Source organism: Zootoca vivipara, chromosome 9 (genome assembly GCF_963506605.1).
Source record: "Zootoca vivipara chromosome 9, rZooViv1.1, whole genome shotgun sequence".
In the NCBI taxonomy this organism is placed as follows: domain Eukaryota; kingdom Metazoa; phylum Chordata; class Lepidosauria; order Squamata; family Lacertidae; genus Zootoca; species Zootoca vivipara.
The window spans coordinates 55872698-55900552 of record NC_083284.1 but is presented as its reverse complement, the minus strand read 5'-3'; the positions used below and the strand labels follow the sequence as shown (position 1 = coordinate 55900552).

The window sequence follows — 27855 nt, the reverse complement described above, 5'->3', positions numbered from 1 at the left end:
TCAGACCATTGGTCCTTCTAGCTCAGTATTGTCTATGCTGAAAGGCAGCGGATCTCCAGATGTCTCTTACAGAAGTCTTCCCTAGCCTTACCTAGAGATGTTCCGGACTCCACCTGCAACCATTTGCACACAAAGCTACAGTGCTTCCCCAAGACTGTGAGACACTATCTAAATTTCAGTCTCCTGTATATCTGGTAAGTCTGGAGTATTGTCTCATTACTAGCAACTTAAGATGCTTTTTAATGCCATAACCATCGTTTCCATGTGGCATGTTGAGATAGTACACTAAATGCCTTCCAAGCTCCAGATGCAATTCACAATGAAAGAGTTTAGTGTTTCACTTCAAACACACATTACACCACACACTGCAGAGGATTTTTTTTCTCCTCCTTCCTACCATGCTACCTTGAGGGCTGGGGAGGCGGAGGGACTGAGGCAGGGCAATATTTCTGCAGGCAAACTATGTTTACTATGGGTTCACAATAGTTATTATTAATATTTCCACCCCATTTTTACAGTAACAGCGTACACTTGTCCACATAGAAACCTGGTAAGATTTACGCACTTTTGGAGAGGACAAAACTGTCAGGCCGCAAACACAAAACCACAGGACACAAGGTTACTTATTACTGAATGCGACTTGGAGGTTGAATTCCAATCTAGTAGCAACAATTGGAGAGACAGGTTGCATACACAGAAGATTTGATGTGCAATGTTCACAATAAATACAATACTACATGTAAAATAATGGCTTGTTAAGAGCCATGAGATCTGGGTTGCAGCAACCAGCTCAATATCTCTTCACATGATGAGCCTCTATGGTAGACTGAGGTACAACAATAGGCTTGATTACCTTCCTCACAAGGTGAAAGGGTGTAACCTAGCTAAGCCTGGCAGGGCAGCTTACACTATGACATTAACCCCTTCATGCATTAATTAGACTTAATCATGTTGGTTATGAGGCTGGTTATCCCACACAAAGTACCTAAAATTTCCCAACCCTGTACATATATTAACAAATAAGATATTTTGCGAGCCTATGGGCATGGACTAATGCAAAAAAAAAATGGGGAAGAAAGAGGAAAGCATGTGAACATGACTTGCAGCTGCTAGGTCACTGTCTTTGCATATGTATGTGGGAAAATAATATCTATTTATTGTGGTCCTTCCTCCTCCTCAGTGTTTTCAAATTTACACGTTTACCAAGAACATTTTGGGGTGGGGTGGGGTAGATAAATAAAGAATAAACAAAATGAGAAGAGGCACAAAAAATAGAAGGCTCGCTCCCAAACACTAGAAATCATTCCTGACTAATCTCTGGCATTTTGATATTTCACCAAACACTGTTCATATATGTCTGTGCTTGAGCTCAACTTAGCAGCCTTAAGGGCTAGCAGTGTGCCTTAAAAAAAAACAAAAGAGGACAAGCTGAAATTCCCAGGATGCTAAATTCTGCACCCAATATTAATTGGGGCAGTATGATTGCATATTTACAGAGTACACAGAGCCCTGGCTATCAGAGACACTGCACTGTGGGACAGGGCGGCCTACATTATTGAAAATGCAGGAGGTCACTGTATGGAAGGAGAGATTTTAAAACAGTCAATCTGCGAAGGTGCAACACCCCATACATTGAAGATAGTGGCTTATCATGGGCCATTATCTAAAAAGATCCCTTTAGGCAACACGTAATATTCCACTGCATTATAGCTTACATAATCATGCCCTGCATTTCTGATGTTCAGACTGCAAGTGCCGTTTCTTATGTAGCCAAAATGGAACCTTCCATCCCAAGAGAGAGAGAGAGAGAGATATCAGTAGGCTTGGGGAAAACACTGAGGTTTGTGAAAGTACAAACCATCTTTTAGGGGCTGGGGAACACCCCCAAACAACCCGGTGAGTACTAAGTGTACTAAATAGCCATGGAATGCTGCCTGGCTGTTGGAGCAGAGATTGAAAACTGGAAGAGAGAGAATGGATGAGGATGGAGTGTTTGGAATCCTGAACAGGATTTTGCTGTAAGCTCCACTTGGCTCCATGAAAATCCTTACAGGGTTTACTATCAATTGCTTGAAGTTTTCTTTGATTTAAATCATATTCTATTCCGAAGGGTACAAGTTACGTTACACAATTTATTTCCAGTTCTGTCCATAAGCCTTTTACGTACTATGCTCTCCTCAGGACAGAAATTCCGACATCTCCAACTCCCTACTGCCATAAGTGAAACTTTGAAAAGTCCTCATGATCCATTCCAAATATTTATGCTCATGAATATTTACTATTCACTAAGACCTCTGAGCATAACCCCAGCACCATCAATATGAGCTTTCATACAGAAGACTCACTGGATCACATCTTCAGAAATATCAGGCAGCACTGAGAGAAACAGACTTGCTGCTGGTCCCCTTGCCACTTGTCAGGCACAACACCGCTAGAATTTTAGGCTCCAAATTTAAATTGTGACACCTACACCCCTTACTCAAAACTTCATAAAACACTTTTGCAGCCACTGCTAAAATATCTGCTGTCAGTCGCAAGAGTAGAAACCTCCTTAGGCTCATTCTGACACAAAACTGAAAAAAAGGGAGCATCTGTTGTATACTTACCAAACTTCTTCCCTTCCTTCGTTGCCCCAGTCATTTTAATCTTGGCAACTTCAAAGAAATCCTTTATTTCCCTGTCATACAACCGTGATAAGTAGTTCATATAGTTCTTAAAGAAAAATGAACACACATTAAAGGTTTAGTGGCTTCTCGGGAAGAGAAATATATGGCACATCACTTCAAAAGACGTCAATTTGGAATGCACAACATGTGCCTGCTGTGATGTCATGCACGATGCGTGCCAGGCTCCCTCAGTCTTGGAGGCAACCTGGCGCACCTCTGTGAGGGGCTTACATTCCTGGATACCGCACGTGTAAGTGAAATTGTGTATACTGGGAGCACCATCTAAAAAGACTCTAAACCCCCATTTGACCTCTGGAAACCCTAGGAAAACACTTTAAAAAACCAACACCACCTACTAGACTCCCTCCAAACCTCCTTTCTCAAGCTCCATCTCCCCACAGACCTCAAAGGTTGGTGCAAAGGCTCATGGGATTGCACCTGCAAAAGCTCCTGGGATTCCGAGCTGCTCTTTTTGTGCCATTTTTGCCCTTTCCATGCCATTTCTGGGTTTGAATTGAATTCTTTATTTATTTCGCGGCGCGGCGCATGCACGAGGTTGCAAATGAGTGTGGAGTTGCCTGGATATGCAAGTTATCTCTACAGATGAAGAAACTGAAAATGCAACTCTGAGCACCAGAGGAAGCCTGCAGCATAAGGCAAATTGTGTTGCAATTTTATCTTGAGACTCATAATCTCAATAAATCAAAAGGAATAAACTTAAGACTGAAGAGGGCACAGTAGTGGTGGAAAGGAGATTTCCTATGTATTCGAGAGCTAATAATCCCTAGACTGCTGCATCATCTCACACTGCTAACTAATTTAGCAGAATAAAAGACTGTTTGATTACCTCCCATATGATATTTCACTTTGAGCCACTCACCGTTGTTAGCCCTTCATATTTTCCATAATCTGTGTTCTTTAACCACTCCATAAGTTTGGCATAGCGCAACAAGTCTCTGTGAAAAGGATGGTGGTTCGGTAGGGTCAACTCAATGGAGTGCTGAGCAAGAGTGGAACTTTGGTCATGGCCCTTGGCAGAGGAAAGCAACAGAAGAAAGTTGTGTGAACATAACAGTAGAATGGCAAACCTGGATACCCTGGGAATTTGCCAGTTTGTCAGATAAAAGATCTGCCTTGCCATTTAGCAGGTATGCTTTTGCAGCTGTTCTTTGTTCCTTTCAGTACTTTGAAAGAAAGAAAACAGACATAAAAAACCACAAAATATTCAAAGAACAAAATAAATGCTGAGCTACAGATTATGTGTTAGAAATCACAATGCACTCTCATCAGGACTTGCGTTTTCCGTTTGAAATTTCAATATTGCTCTCATTAACCTTGTAGCGACAGCAAAGATACTGTCCCACCAGATTCCAAAATCATTTATGGTATATAGAGTGAAACAAAGCCCAATTTGTTAGATTTTGGTTGAATTTCTTCAATATTATTTTACACAGTAAAACAATATAAATTTGATGATATGCTTTAAAAATGCAACTCCAGATAAGATGATGAATAGAAAAGTGCCAGTTAATAGAAATCATTCACAAACATGTAAGCCATTCTGTCACCCATTCATTCATCTGTTTAGAGAACTACATCATCACTCTATAATATGCCCGAGAGAGTCAGTATCTCAATTTCACTGTTAGACACAATTTAACAAAGCTATTCAAAGCTGGTTTCACTCCCTTTTGAGTTATATTATGTTAACAAAATGCTAAATATGATCAGCCCCAACATTCACATGTAGACTTCACAGGTACCAGGAAAACCAGGTATCCTATATACTAATTGCAAACTCATTCTCTTAATGTGGATCCTTATGTATGCCAAATGGCATTATCCACGCACAAGAGGGGGATATCAGCAGGTTCCAGAAGTACTCAAATCTTTGGAAAAAATCCTGCCAGAGGCTGGGGTTGGGGGATGGGAAGAGACCCAAAACAGCCCAAAGAAGACTAAGCATGGTCAGTGGGCATGGAATGCTGACTGACTGCAGGGGTTGGGAGGGTGGATGGGGGACAGAAAGCCTTGGAGAAGGGGGAAGAGTGTGGCATATCCTTAAAAAGGTATCCCTGGCTGGCAATTCAAAGCAGGAGTACTCCGAACTGCAATATTTTGCAGCAGGTCCTGCTTGTTCTCTATTGAGGACAATAATGTGACATTCAAGAATGACTTCACTACAATTTAATTTCTAGTAGTGAACTGTGATTGTCATACGAAGAGTGGTATAAAAATTTAATAAATAACAGAAAGTAAATAAAACCAGCAGTTTCCATTCACCTTCCCTGCTACCACCCACCCACCTGTGCAAATCACATTGACGCAGCTCTAACCCAGTCTATGTTGATTCAACATCTTTGTGCCTAAGTTGTGCATCTTTTACAAAGCGCATTAACAATACATAGGAAGCTTTGGTGTCGAGGTAATCCTCAGAAGGACTTGTTTCCTCAAGTCACAGAAGCCATATTTTCTTATTTTGCAGAGGCAACACTGCAGGACATACATTAGGCTTAGCAAGCTTTTTAAAAGACGACTCAGTAAAATTAAAACAGGTTGATTCAAACTCTCTGTACTCACAGGAACTGAAAGATAGTAGGACCTGTTAATGAGACCCTTCTCCAGCTCTATAAACTATTTGGAGATAAAATGCAGGGATGTAAACACTGTATTGAATAGAGATGCCCACACAACCCATTCCTAACATTAAGCTGTGCATGTGACAACTTAAAAGCTTCAAAAACAAAGGTGATACAGAAGTTAGACCAAATATTAATTTGTAAGTGCCACACAAAGAAAATATATAAACATCTCAGTCGGGATAAAAGTTTGGTCTCTTAACAGTGACCAATTCCCCTGGGAAGCTTAGCTCACAAGGAATGCACTGTATTCCTCCCACAATAGGTAGAAATCAAAAATATATTGGCTCTAAAACATGTTCCATTTTTGCATATTGTAACTAAAAAAAAACATGTTCCATTTTTGCATATTGTAACTAAAACCCAAAAACAGGCCTATCCCGGCCTCCACTCATTATTTTGTAAAGCCATCTAATCTCTTGGCCATCTCCATCTCCTAGCAGTGAATACAAGGAAAAGCAATGCTCATATCCTATTTCTTGCACTGCAGAGAACCAGGTAGCATCAATTCACCAGAATATTTGTGCACTGGAGCCGTAATACTGAGATGCCAGTGTTTAGTTAATTTTCCACATAAAGGGTATACATACCCTCCAACATTTCTCTGATGAAAATAGGGACATCCTATTCCATCATCATCATCATCATCATCATCATCATCATCATCATCATCATTGTCACAGTGGCCGGATGGGGCTACTTCAGAGTAACGACTCTACACCGCTCTGCATTTTATCTTTTTATTGGTGCTGCGTATTTACAGTGCTAAAGGTAGAGCTATTTACAGAGACACATCTTCTCAGCTTGAATCAGTACCTCCGAATGGCGTTTGGCGCGTCTTTTGCCAGCATAACAACTTGGGGAGACCCATCCTCTTTCCCCTACGCTTTTTGCGCAATTCCGGAGTTGGGGGGCTGGGTCTGCCCCCCTTTCTTCCTCCTTCCTGTCCCACCTGGGACGATGGCTCCTCTACCCTGCTAGAGCCTTGGACACCACTTCCTGTTTCCCCACTTGAGCTGGAGCTTTCCCTGCTTTCAGCCGCGCTCTGGGCTGGGCTGGAACTCAGGAGGGGAGGGACTTCGCGATATCCCCTGTCCCTCACATCCACCCCCCTCCCAAGCCCCCCTTCTCCCCTCCCGAGAGGCTGCACGGGTGTCGGTGACGACTGAAAGCCTAAAAACTCCGTGCTGTCCGAGCCGGTTGGTGTGAATACCTCCCCCCAGTCCCGTTGGCTCCCTCCTTCCTCCTGGGAAGACTGAAATCCCAAAAAGTCCGTGGCCTCAGAGCTGGTGGGGGTGAAAATCTGCTGCCAGTCCACCTCTTCCTCTGACCGGGTGGACCGCGGAGACGCCCATACCTCTTCCTCCGGGTCCTCAAACTCCGCTTCCCATCTCCATGGCAAACTGCTCTCTGCGACCTCCTCCCCTTCTCCCTCCCCCTCCCTTTCCATGTGCCAGGGTTTGGGCCTGTGTGGGAAGAGGGCGTGGAATTCTTCCACCAAGAATTCCTCCCGTATCTGAGTGGCTGGGACCCATTCATTCTGGGATGGCGGGGCATCCTCCCATGCCATGAGGTACTCCAGGCCCCCCACCCCCCTTCGTGAATAAAGGATGGCCGTTGCTTCATTGAGTGGCTCCCTGCCTCCTCTCTCCCCCCCTCCCTCGGGGGGCTGTTCGCTGCCTCGGAACCTGCTACTTTCCCTGTACGGCGACAGCAGCGATCTATGAAACACTGGGTGCACCCTCATGTCCTCTGGCAGTGCCAGCCTGAATGCCACCGGGTTTACCTGTTGCGTGACCGTAAAGGGGCCCAGCCGTCTGGGTGCCAGCTTTTTGCACCTCCCTCTGGTGGGAAGGCCCTCCGAGGACAACCAAACCTTGTCTCCCACCCTGATGACCTCCCCTTGTCGCCTGTGGCGATCTGCCCCCTTCTTGTACGCTTCCTTGGCCCTCTCCAAGTGTTCTCTGAGCTGCTGGTGCACCGTCTCCAGTTCCTCTGCCCAATCCTCTGCCTGTGGGCCCTCCTCCTCCTCCTCCCCCTCCCTCTCCGGGAAGGATCTGAGGTCGCGCCCGTAGTTGGCCTTAAAGGGCGACACCCCTGTGGAGACGTGCACCGCATTGTTGTAGGCAAATTCTGCCAGTGGCAGGCGATCCACCCAGTCCGTTTGCCTCTGGCTGACGTAGCATCTCAGGTACTGCTGCAAAATGGCGTTGACCCTCTCCGCCTGTCCATTGGTCTGCGGGTGCCGAGCCGTCGACAAGCTGACCTCCACCTGCAGGAGGTTCATGAGCCGCCTCCAGAACCTGGAAACAAATTGGCGGCCTCGATCCGAAATAACTCTCAAAGGTAATCCATGCAGTCTGAATACGTGGTCAACAAACAGTTTGGCTGTCTCTTCTGCAGAGACCGCCCTTGCACACGGTATAAAATGGCACATTTTGGACATGAGGTCCACCACCACCAACACTGCGGTCTTGCCCCTGGACGAAGGCAGGTCTGTGATGAAGTCCATGGACACTACTTCCCACGGCCTGTGCGGTGTGGCTAATGGCTCCAGCAACCCTGCTGGTGGTGCTCTGACCACCTTTGCTCGCTGGCAGGTGTCACAGCCCCTTACATAGTCCCGAACATCTTCCCGCACCCCTGGCCACCAGAAATGTCTCATGACTAGGTGAGTGGTTTTGTCCCTTCCAAAATGACCCGCCGTCGGGTTGTCGTGCATCTGCTTGAGGACCTTACCTCTGAGCTGGTTGGTGGGCAGGTATAGGGCTCCCCTGTAAAAAAGGAGCCCCCCGCGTTCTGCAAAGTCCTTTGCCTGCTCCCTCCCCCCTCACAGCTCTCTGAAGATGCGGGTGGCAAACTCATCTGCTGCCGTCAGTGCTGTGAGTTCTGCCTCGCTCACCACTGCTGCTCCGCAGGACCATGCTGATGGGGGGAAAATGTGCCGGGGTGCTGGTGGCAACTCCTCCTCCATGTACTCCGGCTTGCGGGAGAGGGCATCCGCCCTGACGTTCTGCTCCCCCGGTATGTAGTGGATGGAGAAGTTGAAGTGCGAGAAGAACTCTGCCCACCGTATCTGCCGCTGGTTGAGCACCCTGGCTGTTCTCCAGAACTCCAGGTTTTTGTGGTCTGTGCACACCTGAATGGGGTGCTTGGCGCCCACCAGGAAATGTCTCCAGTGTTTAAACGCAGAATGGATCGCGAGAAGTTCCTTATCAAACACCGTGTAGTTGCGTTCTGGCTGTGTCAGCTTTCTGGAGAAAAAGGCACAGGGTCTCCACTCTCTGTTGGCATCCAGTTGCAACAGGATCGCTCCCAAAGCTCTGTCTGAAGCGTCGGTTTCCACGCGTAGGGGCGCATCCTGCACCACGTGGAACAGGTTCTGGTCTGAAGCGAACACCCTCTTGAGGCTTTCGAACGCTGCTTGCGCCTCCTGTGTCCACCTGAACTTCTGCTTGCCTCTCAGGCAGTCAGTGATGGGAGCCGTAACCCGCGAGAAGTTCTTGATGAACTTCCTGTAGAAGTTGGCGAAGCCTAGTAGGCGTTGTGCATCTTTGCGCGTCCTGGGGCTGTGCCAGTCCAGGATGGCCTGCACCTTGTCCTTGTCCATCGCTAGCCCCTTGTCTGACAGTTTGTAGCCCAGGAAGTCCACCTCTTTGGTGTGAAACTTACACTTCTCCAGCTTCACATACAGGTGGTGCTCCTTCAGGCGCTGCAACACCTCCCTGACATCCTTCACATGCTGCACTGGGTCATTGGAGTATATAAGGATGTCATCTAGGAAGACCAAGCAGTTCTTGAAGAGGAGGGACCCCAGGACGTGGTGCATGAAGGCCTGGAAGCATGCTGAGCCCCCTTGCAAACTGAAGGGCATCACCAGATATTCAAAAGAGCCCAGAGGCGTGAACATCGTGGTCTTCCACTCATCGCCTTCCCGGATCCTGATCAAGTTGTACGCCCCCCTCAGGTCGAGCTTGGTGAAGATCTTGCCCCTGCGTGCCGCTGTCAGCAGATCGTCCACTCTGGGCATTGGGAAAGCCACCGGTTCTGTCATGTTGTTCAGGCGTCTAAAATCCACCACCAGGCGGCGCTGTTGCGTGTCTTTCTTGTCCACCCAGAAGACCGGGCTGCCCCCCGCTGCCTTGCTTTCTCTGATGAACCCCCTCTTGAGGTTCTTGTCTATGAACGCACGCAGATCCTCCAGCTCCTGATCTGACATGGAGTACAGCTTGGCTGGGGGTAGCGTGGCCCCCGGCACCAGGTTGATCTGGCAGTCAAACGACCTGTGCGGGGGCAGGTGGTCGGATTCCGCTTCACTGAAGACCTCCTGCAGGTCCCAGTACGGCTTGGGTATCGCCTCACCCCCCTTGACGTACATGGTGGCCACCGTGGCTATTGGAGGCCCCTCCCCTGGTTGGCGCTGCATGCAATGTTCCAGACAAAAGTCCGATCCAAACGTGATGCATCTCTGGTGCCAACTGATGGAGGTGTCATGGCGCGCCAGCCAGCTCATGCCCAAGACGATGGGGGGGTCTGAGATGGTGGTGACGTTGAATGCCAGTGTCTCTGAGTGTCGCCCCACCGTCATTCTCATGGGGGGGGGTCTGGTGGGTGATGGCCCCTCCCAGCAACTCCCTGCCGTCAATGGTGGAGACGTGCAGGGGAAAATCCAGCTGCAGAAGTTGGATCTGGTGCGCTTCTGCAAAGTCTCTCGAAAAGAAGTTGGCAGAGGCACCTGAGTCTATTAACGCGAGGACCGTCAGGGGATACCCATTAGGGAGCGTTAGCGTCACCTCTAGAACCACCCCTGCTCTGGGGGGGGGGTGGGCTGGCGCTGCTCCTCGCTGTGCGGGTGGGTGGGCTGGGGCTGTTGTTTGCCGATTGCGCCTGGCTGCTGCCCCTTGTCTCCTGCAGCCAGGCTGTCTCGTTTCCCTGCTGTGGTGCTGCGTCAGTGGGGGAGGGCACAACCGTTCCCGCCTTTCCTTGCCATTCCCTGCGATGTGGGCAGTCTCTGACGAGATGCTGAGGGGAGTTGCAGAGAAAGCAATTCCCGCCTCTTCCCTCCTTGCGTCTTGGCGCCGCTGGGGTTTGAAAAGCCCGCGCGCGCGCGCGCTATCAATTTGCATGGGTTCCTGGTCTTGGCTGGCCCCTGGCATGGCGTGAGATGGCTGTTGGGGGAGTGGCTTCTCCTGCGACCGTGGGAACCAAGCCCGCTTTGCGCGCGTTGCTTGCTTGTCGTTCCACCGGGATTCCTGTCTCACCCCCACCGCCAGAGCCGCTTTGCTCAGCTGATCCATATTACTGGGCTTTGGACCTCTCGAGAGCTCATCTTTCACATCCTCATTCAACCCCAGGTAGAACGCCGCTTCCATCGGAGGCGAGTGCAGTTCCCACCCCAGTCTGTGCACCAGCATGGTGAATCTTGACCAATATTCGCGAACTGTCATTGTTCTTTGTCGTAAATTATGCAGTTCCTCTTTGGTCTGGTCCATATGGCTATCAGACGCATACATGGTTTTTAAAGCCTCTAAAAATAGTTTGACATCCTTCATGCAAGGATTTTTTGTCGCGATTAACGGTCTAAGCCACTCCCTGGCTGCCCCGGTAAGGTGTTCCACAATAAACGCTACTCTGTGCGCATCATCAGGGAACTCATCATGGTGCAGCTCAAGAGCATACACTATCTCAGTCTCAAAGCCATGATATTCCCTCGGGTCTCCATTGAACTTGCTTACTAGGGTCCCTGCTCTCCTTCCTGGCAGCACTTGGAGTTGGGCTCCCCCTCCTCCCTTGTCTTTCTCTGCATCCAACTTGTTTTGGAGGTCCACCGCTACCGCCCTTAACTGCTGCTCTTTCTCCTGAAGTGCTCTCACCTGTTCAGCAAGGTTGTGCCTGTCCTCTTTGACTTTCTCCGTTTCTTGCTTAGCCGCCTTTAATTCCCCCTGTGCCTGCAACGCCAGTTGCTGCAGGTCCTGCTGGGCTTTCTCCGCGATCTGCCGCCATTTCTCCGCTTCTGGCGCGCTCATCCCGGCAACTCCAAAGTAGCCCAAAAAAAGATTCGGAGGTAGCTGTCACAGTGGCCGGATGGGGCTACTTCAGAGTAACGACTCTACACCGCTCTGCATTTTATCTTTTTATTGGTGCTGCGTATTTACAGTGCTAAAGGTAGAGCTATTTACAGAGACACATCTTCTCAGCTTGAATCAGTACCTCCGAATGGCGTTTGGCGCGTCTTTTGCCAGCATAACAACTTGGGGAGACCCATCCTCTTTCCCCTACGCTTTTTGCGCAATTCCGGAGTTGGGGGGATGGGTCTGCCCCCCTTTCTTCCTCCTTCCTGTCCCACCTGGGACGATGGCTCCTCTACCCTGCTAGAGCCTTGGACACCACTTCCTGTTTCCTCACTTGAGCTGGAGCTTTCCCTGCTTTCAGCCGCGCTCTGGGCTGGGCTGGAACTCAGGAGGGGAGGGACTTCGCGATATCCCCTGTCCCTCACAATCATCATCATCATCATCTTACTATCTATACTATCTTGCCCCAGCCACTCTGGACAGCTTGCAGCATATATAAAAACATAATAAAACATTTAACATTTAAAAAACTTCCCTACACAGAGCTGCCTTCAGATGGCTCGGAGGTCAGATAGCTCCATACCCTCCAACATTTCTCCCATGGAAACAGGGACGTCCTAAGGAAAAGCGGGACATTCTGGGATCAAATCAGAAACCGGGACGGCTTCTGTAAATCTGGAGTTGTCCCTGGAAAACAGAGACACTTGGAGGGGCTGACTTATTTCACTAAATTTTCTTTGCCACTGATCATTAAGGGAGCAAAGTGATGCAAAGCAGTCAGACAGCTTAAAGGAAGCCTTCCGTGAAGTATAGAATTTATTGAAGTCTCTGAAAACTGAATCGAGCACTCATCTTCAAAATATTTACAGAGTCAAAGTACCTGCTGAACAAATACATTGTTGAGGTGGCTGGCCAGTCTCCGTGCAAACTGCTCTCGCAAATCGCTAAACCGCTGCTGCTGCTGCTTCACAGCATGGAGCATCTCATGCCCTATAATCAGAAGAGGAAACCAAAACAACATACTGCTTCAGTAAGGCAAGTTTCAGAAAAGAGAAAAGCACTGGGGAAAACCAGTGTCTTGATTATAAAAACACTTACCTGGCTGAAGAGTTACACTCATACACTGTAAGAGTGCATCTGCCGCATTAGTGCAGGCCTCAATGCCCCGGGAGGATGAGAGGTCTCCTTCCTGGAGGGCCTTGATGTGACCTTTTGCCAAATCCATATGGTTCTGCAAGAACAGATGTTTACACTGGGAGGGCAAGCACTAAACTTCAAAGCCTTATTTATCTTTCACAGTCTACAGAAAGGAGCTCAGATTATTATTTTGCATATTCCAAACAAGCACCGCTAATCTAATTTCCACCCACCATAATGGCCCTTGGGCATGGACTTGCATGTTAGCGTTTTTTATCAATTTCCACCACTGCCGCTAACAAACCAAAAGTAAACTGCACGGAGACAGAAAGCCCATTTCGCCAGGTGAAGTGCCCACCGCAGACAATGGAAGTGCAAGAGGCAGCACTCTGTTTGGCTTAGCATGACTTGAGAAGCAGACCTACGGGGAGCTGCCATTGAAATACAGCTATGCATTCAAAGGGCTTGAGACCAGGTAGGGCAGTCTTATCCCACATGCATTTTAAGATCTTTGAAGAGACCCTGTTCTATGTTCTGCCAACATCTGAAACGCTTTCAGTAGGAACACAAGAAAGAGCCAGGTGCATTTAGGCTTTATAGTTCCTTCCAAGGGAGACCAATCTCTTTGCTATCCCTATGCAAAGAAGTGACAGTCTTCCTGAGCCTTTAGCCTGGCTGAGGCAATTTTAACTGGGCTCCTGGTTTGTTTTTTAACACCTATCAGCCGCTAGTTTAAAACTAACAAATCAATTTTAAATCTGTTTGAAGTTTTAAATCCGTTGTTATTTTTATTACACACACACACACACTTTTGCGGTTATCTGTTTTGTGCGCTTCATTACAAAAAAGGCAGAGAAGAAATTTAATAAATAAATATGGGGAATAGTCAAAAAGTGTCCTGGGCATGCCAAAGTCCCTGGACACACTTAAAGTAGCTCACTGAACCTAAAGCTATGCAGCTGAACAGCTAAACGTGTTTTATTGGCATTAAATATAATGGCAGTGTGACAACTACTTTTTAATCTATTGTAATTCACTCAAATTTTGGTTTGGGTTGACTGTGTGTTTGAACAAATAAATACGTAAGTATGTCACACACTTACAACAAGGAACTCTATCTCTGAAAGTAATTTCAGGTTGTTAGTGTTGCTAAGATGAATTAGATGGTTGCTTTCCGAAATCTGGTCCATTTGTTCTTTCACACTCTGGAGCATTTCCTCATAACTGCTCAGCTTCACTTCAATTTGGTCCACCTCTTTCAGTGCCTCATCCAGCAGCTTCATCAAGATGTTCACTTGTTTCTCAGAGGCCATGATCGAGTGGATGTTTGCCTGCAAAGGAAATAATATCCATTACCGATCTTACATCGTATTTCAAGAGTTGGTAGTCACTAAATGCAATGACACCAAGTTGGAACACAGCCGATTAAAAAAACAACCATAACTCTCAGATTACACCAGCATTCATGTGCACCAACCTGGAGCCCTCCAGAAGTAAGTAAGTAAGCAAGTACCATATATTCCAGCGTATAAGACGACCCCCAACTTTTCCAGTTGAAATATAGAGTTTGGGATATACTCGCCGTATAAGAAATACGACCCGGAGTATAAGACGACCCCCAACTTTTGAGAATATTTTCCTGGGTTAAAAAGTAGTCTTATATGCAGGAATATACAGTAAGTAAGTAAGTAAGTAAGTAAGTAAGTAAGTAAGTAAGTAATGTTATTACTAAGTCCATCTGACTGGGCAGCCCCAGCCACTCTGGGCTGCTTCCAACAAATAGAAAAGCAACTGTTATCATCCCTGAACATTGGCTATGCTGGCTAGAGCTGATGGGAATGCAAGTCTAAAATATCTAAAGGGCATTAAGTTGAGGACAGCTGCCACAAACCCTGGTAAGTAGCAATGGTAGAAGAAACTTTGGCCCACCAGGCTTCCCTGTTTGGTCCCCCTGGCTGTTTTGTCCAAGCCACTCATCACCTGATGTGAGGCATGGACAAGTAAAGGTGTGGATTCAAGCAGCCCCAAATTCAAGGCATGGCTGCAAAGGAGGAACCTTGGTGGTCCCTCCAAATGTTGCTGGGCTACAGTTCCTATCGTTCCTGATCACTGGCTTTGCTGGAGTCCAGAACATCTGCAGAGGACCACAATGGCTGCTCTGAGTCTAAGTCCAAACCAAAGCGTATTCTGCATAAGCTGAGAACCTTTCCATTATCTCTTGCAAAGCACACTGCCATATTTCAAAATAAATCATTACCCCATCGAGCACTTGCAGTTCTCTGGACAACTTATCTGCGAAGGCCTCTGCATTGGAGATGGCATATTCACAGCCTTCCATCATTATTTCGATGTCCTGCTCTTCTCTTGCATTTAACTCTTGGTATTCGTCCACCACCTCTTCATCTCCTCCTGCCACATTCTGATTCTCACCGCTTGGAACCGATTCTTGAGAGAGCAGAAAAAGATTGTGTTCATGAAAAATGGATAGAAGGGCTACCGTCTTAACCTAGGTGATCAAAATCTTTTTGAATGACTGACAAGACCACAATGCCAAAGAAAGTGGAAGAGAGCTGTCCATACAATGTAAGCATCATGAGTTTTCTTCAAATGGTAAGTTAGAAAACACTATTATTCTCCAAGTCCTTTTCAATATAAAAAAGAGGCTAGTGTCATGTTTGACATTCTGCTCTAATTCATTCAGGCTCCCTTTGGTACAGAATATGATAACTGGAATTTATTGAATGGTAAAGGCTTTGACTACATTGAAGACCTACTCCTGGAACCTTACCTGGGTAGGTAATTTTTGCCCCTGCCAGGATCCTACCTAAAACCTAGGTAGGATCCTGGCAGGGGCAAAAAGGCAAGCATAGGCAAACTCAGCCCTCCAGGTGTTTTGGAACTACAACTCCCACCATCCCTAGATAACAGGACCAGTGGTCAGGGATGGTGGGAGTTGTAGCCCAAAACATCTGGAGGGCCGAGTTTGCCTATGCTTGTTTTAAAGCAGCAGACAACCAAACCTTTGCTATGGTAAACAAAAACTGACTCTTTTCCAGTGTCCATCTCTAGACTCCTTGCTCACCTTTAAGAAGTCACATAAAAACATTTTATCCATCTGTACTAAGGTTTGATCTCTTTCCCCTTACTTGCCATTTTCTGCCCTTGCTTTTTAAATGGGTGCTTGCTTTACAAAAATAAAAGTACTGATTCTCTCTCCATAGTCAGCTGAATACAATCTATGACCTCTGTCCAATACAGTTCGATTTCAGCACAGCATTACCAGGTAATTAAATAACTAACATCATTTGCATTGCATTGTGAAACAGTACTTTCATGACATTTCTTCACATTTGGAGATGTTTCAGCTGCTCCTTGCAGCATTAAGGCTTCAAAGGGTTATGAATTTTAAAAACTCTTGAATAGTATTTCCACCTGCATTTTCAGTACATTCCTGAGTGACCTGAATAAATGTGTTTTGCTTAACAAGATAGGTCATAGGCAATTTTAAGAAAGCAAAAAGCAACTGAATTAGTCACACAGAAGAAGAAAAACAGAAAGAAAAGGTGTTACGCACCTTCTGCGACTTTAGGTAGTTCTGGAGAATTAGAAAGGATTTGAAAAGCAGAGGAAAGGAAGCAAAGAATATTAGCTAAGCAGTGAACGAACACAGAATTTTTCAGAAATGGCAATAAATTGTCACAGGGTCAAAGCTTTGAAATTAAATAGATTACAAAGCAGATTTCTTCATATACATGCAACATCTGGTAGATCACGTGTTTTTTTATTAAGCTTTTAAACATACAAGCATGCAGGCTGTGTAATTAACAGTTACCTTAGTATTCTAAACTTGTATTCAGTTGCTTTTCTCAGAATGGACAGGTTAGACCTGCCAAGCAGGACACATTAAAATTGATCTGATAACCATTTAAACTTAGCTTTAGCAACTAATAAGTTACATAGGCTCTTCAAGTACGATGTACAGGAGTCCAAAAGCCCAAGATTGCAGAATCTCCCTGGCAAAACATGCTTCAATCCTACACTTACCACGCTAATTAATTTCAAAAGAACTTCCAGGAAAGTGGACCATGTCCTAATTTAGGTCAAAGACATATGAAGCCAATAAAAGCCTTAGTTATTGTTAGTATATGCATGAGTAAGGGCAATACAAACAACTTGATTTTCTACTACTTTTAAAATATGATGAAATCAATATTTTAACTAGAATACAGAATTATGAAAGATTCAACTGAAGTTTTTACCTTCTAGAAGCTGAGAACTAACATTTATGAAGTCGATCTTCTTTCTAATATACCGCTGATTGAGTTTCCAAATGCATGAAATGAAAGTGTTCTTTTCTGCTATACTGCTAGCAACCCATTTGTACACTTTTTCAAAATGCAGGTCAAACTCAGGGTTTTCCTGAAAAACAGGGACAAAACAATGGGGGAAATCACAATAGTACGTTCCCAACATAATGGTTTAGATTCCAAGGGCAGATCTAAGTAATACATTTAACACATATTCAATGCACACGGCTTCTTCTAAAGAATCCTGTGAACTGTAGTTCTGCGAACTACAATTCCCAGCATTATTTTAAGAAAGTCAGGCGCTTTAAAGGTGCGTTGAATATGCTTTAAAAGCATGGTGTGGATCTATAAAAAAACTTCAGCAAGCAAAGCGTTCCATCAGTTATACTCATGGGATGCTCCCACTAACGGAAGCAGAGGTGGAGACTTTCATCACTATAATATTCCCTCTTGAAAATCTGCTGTAGAGGGCAGAGAAGCCTCTGGAGCAGCATGGGGGGGGGGTGCAGGGGGCAAAGGGGAAAGAGTGATAAGTGAAAAATGCAACCCATCCTGTGCTCCAACAGGAGCCTCTGCTGGATCCAAAAGCCCTTCTGCTTACAGAGGGCTGGTTAGGATCCAAGCCAATGTATTTTCAAACAACACAATGTTCTTTGGGGTTCTTTACAATACAACAGGACATGGGTGGCGCTGTGGTCTAAACAACTGAGCCTAGGGCTTGCCAATCGGAAGGTCAGCGGTTCGAATCCCCGCAACGGGGTGAACAGCTCCTGCCAACCAAACAGTTCGAAAGCACGTCAAAGTGCAAGTAGATAAACAGGTACCGCTACAGTGGGAAGGCAAACGGCATTTCCGTGTGCTGCTCTGGTTCGCCAGAAGCGGCTTTGTCATGCTGGCCACATGACCTGGAAGCTGTACGCCAGCTCCCTTGGCCAATAACGTAAGATGAGCACCGCAACCCTAGAGTCAGTCACGACTGGACCTCATGGTCAGGGGTCCCTTTACCTTTACGTGTAAACCAGTATGCATCACCACGGTTTGAAGTGGGATTGAATTTACCCTGATTAAACATTACAGCTGACCTGTCGCTCACTTTTACCATAACTTATCTTAAGATTCAAGCCAAAATTTCTTAATTTGAGGAAGTTCACATAAAATAAGACTTGTGTCCTTGCCTCTGTGAAATGTTGGCAGGTTCTCCTAAACATTGTGGGATATGATGTAGGGCACTGCAGGGGAAGGCGTAATTGCTCAGATTTGGTCTTGGATCTGAGCTAAGTGAACACATGGAAGTTCATGGAATGTTTCCCACTCCTTCCTCCCCACAGTAGCCTCCAATGCCCAAGAGCTCAAGAGCTCTTCCTCCACCCTCTGAAGAGGCTTATCAGGGGCCACAGCTTGCTGCAGGGGAGTGGAGGGGAAACTTTCCCTACTTGCACTTTCTCAAGTGAACCCCAGAGTTGGTCACAACAGGACCTAATGGCCTGGGGTCCCTTTATCCAGAATAAAGGTTCAGAGTGATGCTTGGTTTGATTTTAAATGTCTATAGACAAAGAAAATTCTTGTGCAGTGCATGAAAGAAACAGAAAACCATCCCTCTGCACATTGCACCTTTTCTCCAAAGGAAATTCTCTTCTATAGAAGTTAGATGTGCAAGCTGCTTCTCTATACACTTACTCAAAAGTAAGTCTGAGCCTTCAAAGAGTTGCTCGTAAGTGTGCATATGAGGGCAACCCTGGTTTCCAAGTCCACTGAAGTTAGCAACTTGCCAAAGGCATGGCAATATGTCACAAATGAAAGTTGCATTTACTGCCCATGCAGAGTGAAGATTTTAAGCCATTATAATGAAGACATACTTTGATGGCATCCTTGGCATCAACGACAGCAAGATCTCGAAGCACCCATGCAGTCTGCCTCTTGTAGAAATCTCCCTTGTCAGATTTTTTCACCTTTACCACGTTTACCTGCACCGGGCGTTCGGTTGTCACTGTGGAGTACAATAAATTGCTGATCACCACAAGACCCAAGCACCAATGTAAGATGGATAATGCCCATTTTCCCACAGCCACAAGTAAGAAATCCTAAAGCAGATATCCCACCCCCACATTTACTTTATATGAAAATGTAAACCTAAGAGATACTCAGAGCGCAGAAGGCAGCCAGGCCCTCTCAAACGTGGAAGCAGACATAGTCAGCAGCTGCTAAGCAGGAAGGAAACATTTTGCTGTTTGCAGATATTAAAAGCAATTGCCATATTTACTCAATGCGCCATTGAATCTAATGCACACCTTATTTTCGCAATGTAATTTGGTCAAAAAAGGTGAGCATTAGATTCAAGTAAACATGGTATAAAAATCAGTGCAAGCCACTGATCTCATGCAGATGGCCCCTTAGGAAGCCTCTTTATGGCAAACAGGACTCAAAACATTGCAGCACCTAAAATGTTGGTGCTGGTGCACAGAACACTTTATATTTTCTTTTTCAGAGGAACAGACATGTTAGTCCATTGCAACAAAACACAACAAGTCTTGTGGCATGTTGGGATTCTGGACAGCAAGGAGTTAAAAAACCCTCTCAGGCGTTCTTATTTCTCTGGGTGCTAGCCCACAGCTGTGCGCTGATTGCTAATTGCCGTGTAGTCATAAATCATGCTCTAAAGAGAATGCTCTCTCTCTCTGTCTGTGTGAAGTTTGAGTCGGAGCATGAGAGCAGAAAGTTAGGTGAGAGGAGTGTTAAGAGATAAGAGTGCTGCTAAAATGCAGCTTAGTTCAGTTGGTTTAGATGTATTATGTTAAGCTTCAGTAAATAAAGTTTAAGTTAGTCTTTGAAGCTACAGTGTGCTTGTTTTCTTGAAGACACCAGCAAACTGCTATCTGGTTCCAGTTGCGCAGTAACTCTGCTAGATACAAGAAGAGGATTTTAAACTGGCACAGCGGGAACGTGGCTGGGCACCATTGCAACTTGGCAGCGTGGGTCCACAAGTGTTTTATGACCCACTAATGAACTTTATAGCACCACGATCATAAAAACATCAACAGGTTATGGTTGTTTATGCCAGCACACGGAAAGATAGCAACGCTTTGATGGCAGCGCGTCCTGAGGTGATGGATTGCCAGGACAGGAGGTCGGAGTGTCTTCAAGAGCCGGTAGCTTAGAGAAGCCCAGCTGGAGGCCTGCCTGTGCATGCTGTTAAGGCACAGGTCAGTAGAAACTCGCTGGTGAAAGCAAGCCATTTTCCGGAGCTGGGAGCTGAGTGCTGAGAGCTGGAAGCTGGAGAGAACAGTGCAGCGGCAGTAGTGTGAGTATCACCAGCCCCAGGGGGAAAGATGGCTGAGGCTCAGGAAACTTTCGTGGTGCCATTCCCAAGACTGATGGGGAGTAATTGGGTGGACTGGTCTAAGAAGATGGAGGTTTTTTTAGTGGCTAAAGGGCTTTGGGCACGTACACAGGGTCCACCCGCACAAGCACCTCCAGCTACTGCGGCTGCAGAGCTGAGGCAGGACCAGAGAACTGTCGCTTATTTAACCATGGGAATTGATGAATCCCAGATGGTGCACATAGACCAGGCCACGAACGCCCATGAGATCTGGGAGGCTCTGCAACGCGTATATCAGCGTGATACAGCAGGGGCCAAGATTCACGTTACCCGGCAGCTGTTTGATTTGCGTTTGGAGCCAGGGGGCTGCGTAAAGCAGCATATATCCCAGATGCTGGCATTGTTTAATAAACTGAGGCAACTACAGATACCCTTCACAGAGCAGCAGAAAGTCTACATTTTGTTGAGTTCTTTAGACCCCAGCTATGAGACACTTTCTCTCACGTTGGAAGCCATGCCTCAAGATCAGCTTGATCTAAATTATGTGACAGGCAGATTGGAGGATCATCAGAACAAAAGGCTGAGAGAGAAAGAGAAAGCTGCGAAGGGAGGTTGCCCAGCATCCAGACGTGGGGGTGCAGAAGTAGCTGAGAACTTTGTGCATGCGTTTGAAGCTAAGAGGTGCTATGTGTGTAACTCTGAGCAACACCTGCAGAGAAATTGCCCCAAGGCCGGTCTCCATGGTAACCGGGAGATAAGGAGAAGAGCACGTCCTGGAAGAGGCCAGATGCGTCGGGGCAGAGGCAGCGGTGCTGGAACACATCAAAGGACAGCTGCATATGCTTTTGTTGGACAGGCCAAAACCAACTGTAAACAACGCTGGATAATTGACAGTGGCGCGAGTAGTCACCTAGCCCCACCTAGTGACCAGATGAAAAATTGCAGGAAAATTCCAGCTGGGACTACAGTCACCTTAGCTGATGCTACAAAGAGAGACATTACAAAAGTTGCTGTTATGTTTATGCCCTGTTTAAAATCTGACATTGATGTATACGTACTGGATGGTATGGAATGTGGGTTATTGTCTGTTTATGCTTTAGACCAGGCTGGTTTTCAGGTGCAGTTTGGGAACCAGGTCTGTACCATCTCCAAGGATGGTGAGCAGTTAGTCCAGGTACAAGGCCGTAAGGGTCTGTACGTGCTGGAAACAGACAGTGGCGCCTCAAAGGGGGCGCAAGTTGCTGAGGTGGGCGGTGCTAAGTCTAAAAAAGCAGAAGCCAGGTGCGCTAACATTCCCGCACATGACAAATGCCTTCATTTATGGCACCGACGTTTTTCACATGCAAACTGGCGGTATGTGCGCAAGCAGGTGGATTGCGCCATTGGCTGCAATATGAAGGACTGCTCTAAGTTCCTGGAGTGTAGAGCTTGCATGAAATCTAAAGTCCACACGGCCAGTTTTCCAAAATCTGATAGAGTGGCGAAGCAAGCATTTGAGCTTGTTCACGCAGATCTTTGTGGGCCGATGCCGGTGGCTAGTATGGGGAATTCCCGTTACATTTTGTGTCTAACGGACGATTTCTCTAGAATGTCTTGGGTTTTTACGCTTAAAGACAAAAGTCAGGCAGCCAATGAAATAAGAGAGTGGGTAATTGCAATTGAGCTGGAATTTGACACCCGAGTCAAATCGTTTCAGACAGACAGAGGTGCGGAGTTCTTGGCCTCTAGTTTGCAGGAGTTTTTCCGGAGAAAAGGAATCAAGCATAGGATGACAGCTCCTTACTCTCCCCAGCAGAATGGAGTTTCAGAGCGAAAAAACAGGGTGCTTCAGGAAGCAATGGAAGCTCTACTGTTTGACTCAGGGCTACCAAGGTGCTATTGGGCAGAAGCTGTAAAGGCCGCAGCGTTCACGTTGAACCGGACGTTCAACTCAGTGGTAGGAAACACGCCGTATTTTATGCTTCACGGCAGAAAGCCTAAAGTACATTATTTCAGAACATTTGGCGCAGAAGCATGGGTATTGATCCCCAGGCCGTTGCGCAGGAAGGGTGGCCCAAGATCGCGAAAAATGATTTTTTGCGGATACGAGCCAGGATCCAAGGCCTGGAGGTTTATTAACCCAGGGGGTGATCGGTCCAAGGTGACAATCAGCCGAAATGCTGAATTTTGCGAACAGAGTGGCTGGACCAGAATTCACGCAAACCCTGAGGTACTTAGAAGCTGGATCAGTGGTTTAGATTCAGCAGAGAAAAATGCTGATGGAGCTGGTGGCAGTGAACCTGCTAAGGATGTGGTTCAGAGTGTCAAGTCAGAGGGGGCAAGCCCAGACAGGGAGGTGAAGCCAGACCGCAGGAGTCCATTCTCTTTGCCGCAGGAAAGGCCTGGCAGGCAGAAGCGCAACAGGTCTCCCTTGTCACCATCAGCCAGAGCCAGTCCAGGGGGACGTGGCAAGAGAAGCAGGTCACGTGGTGGTTCACCTGGTATGTCAGACTCACAGGCAGAGTCCGGTACAGGTGCGTCTGGGTCAGAGGAGGAGTTGGTTGAGGTGCCAAGACGATCTAAGCGCACCACCAAAGGAAAACCTCCTGATCGTTTTTCAATGGCCAATATATACGCAGGGTTTGCACAGTGTGAACCAGAAAGCTTCGCAGAGGTGCAGAAATTGCCTCAGGCAGAGTTCGGCAAGTGGCAACAAGCCATGGAAAAGGAGATTGGTTCCATGGAATCTCTGGGGGTTTACACACTCACAACCCTGCCGGCTGGCCAACAGGCAGTGGGCTGTCGCTGGGTGTACAGGTTAAAACCTACCCCAGGTGGAGAGCCACAATATAAGGCAAGATTGGTGGCCAGAGGCTTCAGCCAGCGACCTGGGGTCCATTATTCTCAGGTGTATGCGCCCACAGCTAGAAGTGAGACAATGAGGTTGCTCCTAACAGTTGCAGCGCAGAGAGGTTCAGAGGTCGCACATTTTGACATTGATGTGGCATATTTGAACTCCCCACTGCAAGAGGAGATTTATATGCAACCTCCGCCTGGATTCGAGGGCGATAGGCCGGGACTGGTATGGAGACTGCACCGTTCCATTTATGGCTTGAAACAATCGGCCAGAAATTGGAACCAATGTCTCCATGAAGCTCTGAACAAGCTAGGGTTTCAAAAGAGTCTGGCAGACAGCTGCCTGTACCTGAAAGGGTCAGGCCCGCAGCAGGAACTAGCTCTTGTGTTCGTTGATGACATTATTCTTGTTGCCCAGACAAACAAACAGGTGCAGGAGTTTGCTAGGCAGCTGAAGCAGCACTTCAGACTCAAAGAACTAGGTCCTGTGAGTATATACCTAGGAGTTCAGATCCAAAGAGAACATGATGGCAGTTTTTTACTAAGCCAAAAGGCAAAAATAGAGCAATTACTGCAAAAGTTCAAAATGACAGATTGTAAGGGTGTGAGAACACCAATGGAAGTGTGTTTTCTCAAAGACATCCAGTTAGAGAAAAAACCAGAATTTGAGAACCAGGCACCCCAAAGACTCACAAATTTATTGTAGCATAAGCTTTCACGGACTCAAACACACTTGATCACCCTGGGTATAGGGCAGTATATCAATTCAATAAATAATAATAATTGAGCAAAAACGAAGTGAAATCTGAGTTGACCGCTATATAAAGTAGAAAATGGCAGTGTGGGTTGAATAGAAATGAGATACAAAATCACAGTCAGGATCCTTTGAATTTACATATATGTGAAACAGGCACACCTTTTACAGTAGCAGGTTGGTAACAATTTACTCAGCACTGCTAATATTATTGAATTAGCACTTGTATTGTGGCAGGGAGCCATTCACAAGAGAGTGCTAGCACATAGATCCTGGCATTGGTAATATAATTAACATTTGTAGCATCTGTTGCTACCCCTATGTAGGATAGGTCAAGGCCAAGTGAGACTTAGGAATCCCAAGTCCGCAGCAATATAACCAGTCAGCTGACAATGTTTTCCAGCTGAGAACCCAAAACTTCTTGCCTGACATGCTTGACAAGAATCCCTTCTACAGTAGGCAATAGCAAAAGCACAAGCTTTGGGGAGTTCCCTTTAGACATAACCTATCAATTGAAGTTAAGTGCTGAAATGCTATACATACTTAAATCATAAAAACACATTTTAGAGGAAATATACAATAATTGTACAGTGGCTTTTCCTAACAAACCAGGTTATTGTTTTTATTTAGAATGCACACATCCTTTAATCACTACACTGTGTATAGGTGAAACTGCACAATATGTAAATAAAGTACTGTATCAGCTTTTACCAATGAGCTTAATTAGGAGTTAGAAAAAATGTTTGCCCATGCTTAAAACGAAAACCACATACCTGTGGCACACAAAAAGCAGTTTCTCTTCTTTTTTCCTGCTTTGCAAACATTAACAATACTTAGTAAACGTTCATCATTTGGAGTGAAAATATCCCTCTGTAAGGCATGCTTGATTGCAGTCATTTTCTCTGAGCTGTAAGATATAGGCAATAATAATAACATTTAAGTACTTTTCTGAATAGATGAACTCAGCCACCACCTACTGGACCCAGGAATTGAGGGTGTCTGGCCCCCGCAAACTCATACCAATATAATAAGAGAACAGTGTATTTGATCCTGTGCATTGGTTGATGCAGGATTTTGAAGTGGGGTTCGGACGTGGCTAAAATCAACTTACAAACATAACTAAATTTAAGCTAGTGCATGAACACCCTTAACAGGCCAAGTGTAGCACTGTATGCTGTGCTCACAAACACATGTGCATATTGAAAACATTTTCTTTAAAACCAGATAAAACCAGATAAGCTGCCTGTGGTAGAAATCTCGTCCCAACTCATTTGGAAGGGCAACCATTAATGAGTCAACACCCAAACAAAAAAGCTACACCCAAACAAAAAACAGGCTGAGCAAGATTTAAGTGTTTAAAATACCAAAGTAGCTGAAGACAACATGCTGCTTCCACTAGCTTAACTACACAAATAACAAATTTTAAAAGTCAAACAATTGGGGTACGTTTCAGCTGCAAGCATTTGTGGATCTGACAGTGCTTTGAAACAAACTGTACAGATTATCACTTAACTACAGTGTAGGTCACGACACGGTGGGGCCAGTCACAGGGATGACCCAGGGTGGGGGGAAGAGGAGGTGTGATACGTCATGTGATGGGACAGGTTGGGGGGAATCACAGGGGAAACCCGGGGTGGGGGGGAGGGGCGGGATACATCATGGATCGCCACAGGGTGGTGGCAGTCACAGGGATTAGCCACGGCAACGCGTGGCAGGGCCAGCTAGTGATTTATATTCCCATTTTGAAAATAAAATAAACTTCTTGTTCAATTTCAGTTTATAATTCTTGCCTGCTCATTGGGGTTTGGTGGGGAAGGGATAGGGTCAACACCTGTCCTGTATACCGTATTACCGTATCATTCCGTATTTCTATGTAAAATGCTATGACCGGTATTAATAAATAGTTTTGTCCTGCACCTCAGGTCTCTGTGCCAAGTTAGGAATGCTCTCCAAATGCATGTGTTCGAAAGGGTGCATGAAAGGTCATGCATTTAACCTCTGGGCAGCCAAGCACAGACAGGTTTACAAATTCCAGAGGGACCATCCTGTTAGGCTGCAACTGATCGTCAGGGATTGTTTTGAAGCCTACCAGAGAAGAATGGCAGATGAAGTTGATGGACTATGCAGAAATGGCTAAAATGACAGGAAGAATCAGAAATCAGGAAGTCCAAAATTTTAGTAAGGAATGGGGAAAATTTATAACTTATCTTAAAGACCATTGTAAACAGTTAAAATTGTTCGTAGGATTGGAATATCACTTGTAGCTTAAGGGTGAATTCTGGACACAATGGAGATGGAAAAGATTTGGATCATCATAAAAGATGTGGGAGGAAATGGTTGATAAGAATAGGACCCACAAAGGGGAAGATGGAAGTTCTTTGGAATCTTTTGGGTTTGTTTGTTTTTAAATACTTTACTGAGCTTAAAAAGAAGTAACAAACAAAAGGATTATCCAAAAGAAAGAAAAGAAAGTGGTCATATTTGTTACATCCCATCACAACAAGTTCTTCTTGTTTCTAGCAACTTCTCGCCACCCCATCATGTAGCTACCACTCAGTGTAAGTCAGGCATCCCCAAACTCGGCCCTCCAGATGTTTTGGGACTACAATTCCCATCATCCCTGACCACTGGTCCTGTTAGCTAGGGTTGATGGGAGTTGTAGTCCCAAAACATCTGGAGGGCCGAGTTTGGGGGTGCTTGGTCTAAGTGATAGACTAAGTCCTTGGAATCTTGTTTTTAATGATTTATGTTTATCTCTGTGAAATTTTAATTTTTTAAAAAACCAAATAAATAATTATTATTATTTTTTTAAAAAAGGATTGCTTTGAAGCCACTTCAGCACCAGATCAAACAAACAAACATCGCCCCCACCACCGCCCCTCCCCGCCCTTTGCCAAAACAAAGGTGGCCGCGCTAGGATGGGGCCGCCTGGAGCTTAGGAGAGGAAAGCCAAGGCAGGCGAGTCCGGGTTCCCGGTGAGGGATTCGGGACCCCCTTCCGAAGAAGAGGGGCGCTTCGACAGCAGGCCGACCGGGGGGGGCGGTTGAGTAAAGGGCGTGAGGCGAAGGGGCCACGGCGAGAAGCACCGGAGGGGCGGGTAGGGAGGGGAACCTGCCGGTGGAGCGACCACCCTATATGCACCCCCATGCAGAGAGACCCCTCTCACCCCGCAGTCTGGGCTGGGGAGAAAAGCCCTTTCCCGAAGCTGCTCCTCTAAAGCCACCGGCCGCTGTCAGGCTCCGAGGAACCGCTGCCTCGTCCCTCCCCACTCGCCTTTCCCACTCCTGTCACCGAACAGAACCGGAAGTACACGGAGTAAGGACCGTAACACGTGATGGAAGAGCGTCCGCCGTCGCGGAGATCAGCGGGGAGGGTGGTAAAACCATAGATGTCGAAAAATTAAGAGTGACACGGGGGGGGGGGGGAGGCCGAACCGTTCTGAGCAGCTGTGTTTCCTTTCTTGCTCCTTTCAGTGTTTCTGAACTTGTGCGCTGATGATAACTTCGAATAAAACCAGGCTTAGAAAAAGGGCAAATTCAATGATATTTGGAATCCATTCTTACAAATACTGTAATAGGTTGAGATCTCGTGAAGTACAGTAACAACTTTGTAAAGTATACAGTTTTTGGTTTTTCCCTCTTCCGCACTTAGAACAAAAGGCTAAATTCCCCCCAATTTACGTAGATAACTCAGTTAGGGCATGGTGCTGATCATGGCAAGATTGCAGGCTCGATTCCTGTACAGAACAACTACATACCTCCTGCATTGCAGGGGGTTGGTTCTCAGGGCCCCTTCCAACTCTGCAATTCTATGGTGGATATTTTAATAGACAGCTGTCATGGTGTGTGAGAGAGAGAGAGTGAGAAAGAGAGCGCGTGTGTGTGGATTTTGACATACTGTACCGGTAACTTCCAATGCAAGACCCGGAAACTCTCCATGCACGTAATTGCATGGGTCATTCTATTCTTTTCTATCTCTGTGAGAGGGAAAGATGCAAACAGGAGGCGCAAGACCAAAAAAGGGTGGAGATGGGCGTTGATTGTGAATAGAGGGCGGGGTTATTAAGCGTTCTCTCTGCTTCGCTCCTCCGACCGCGGGCAAAGGGGCATGGCGAAAGCCCATGGCATATA

General features: G+C 46.3%; 1 protein-coding gene across 5 annotated transcripts in view; it reads right to left on the bottom strand.

Moving 5' to 3' along the window:
- EXOC1 (exocyst complex component 1) overlaps nt 1-27030 on the bottom strand; it is a 37622-nt gene extending 10592 nt beyond the window's left edge. For 3 of the 5 annotated variants that reach the window (XR_009558168.1, XR_009558169.1, XM_060278796.1), the window contains exons 1-11: nt 26892-27030; nt 24499-24632; nt 18677-18807; nt 16773-16932; nt 14771-14958; nt 13617-13844; nt 12475-12607; nt 12257-12366; nt 5247-5300; nt 3547-3696; nt 2607-2712 (exon numbers count right to left, since the gene is read on the bottom strand). Coding sequence is in view for 1 of the 5 variants with exons in the window: in XM_060278796.1 (XP_060134779.1) it covers nt 2607-2712; nt 3547-3696; nt 5247-5300; nt 12257-12366; nt 12475-12607; nt 13617-13844; nt 14771-14958; nt 16773-16932; nt 18677-18807; nt 24499-24622 (1384 nt within the window). In the remaining 4 variants the exon portion in view is untranslated. The remainder of the gene's footprint in view (nt 1-2606; nt 2713-3546; nt 3697-5246; nt 5301-12256; nt 12367-12474; nt 12608-13616; nt 13845-14770; nt 14959-16772; nt 16933-18676; nt 18808-24498; nt 24633-26891) is intronic. The other 2 variants (XR_009558170.1, XR_009558171.1) reach the window with 1 other exon arrangement.
- Between the last annotated feature and the right edge of the window lie 825 nt (nt 27031-27855).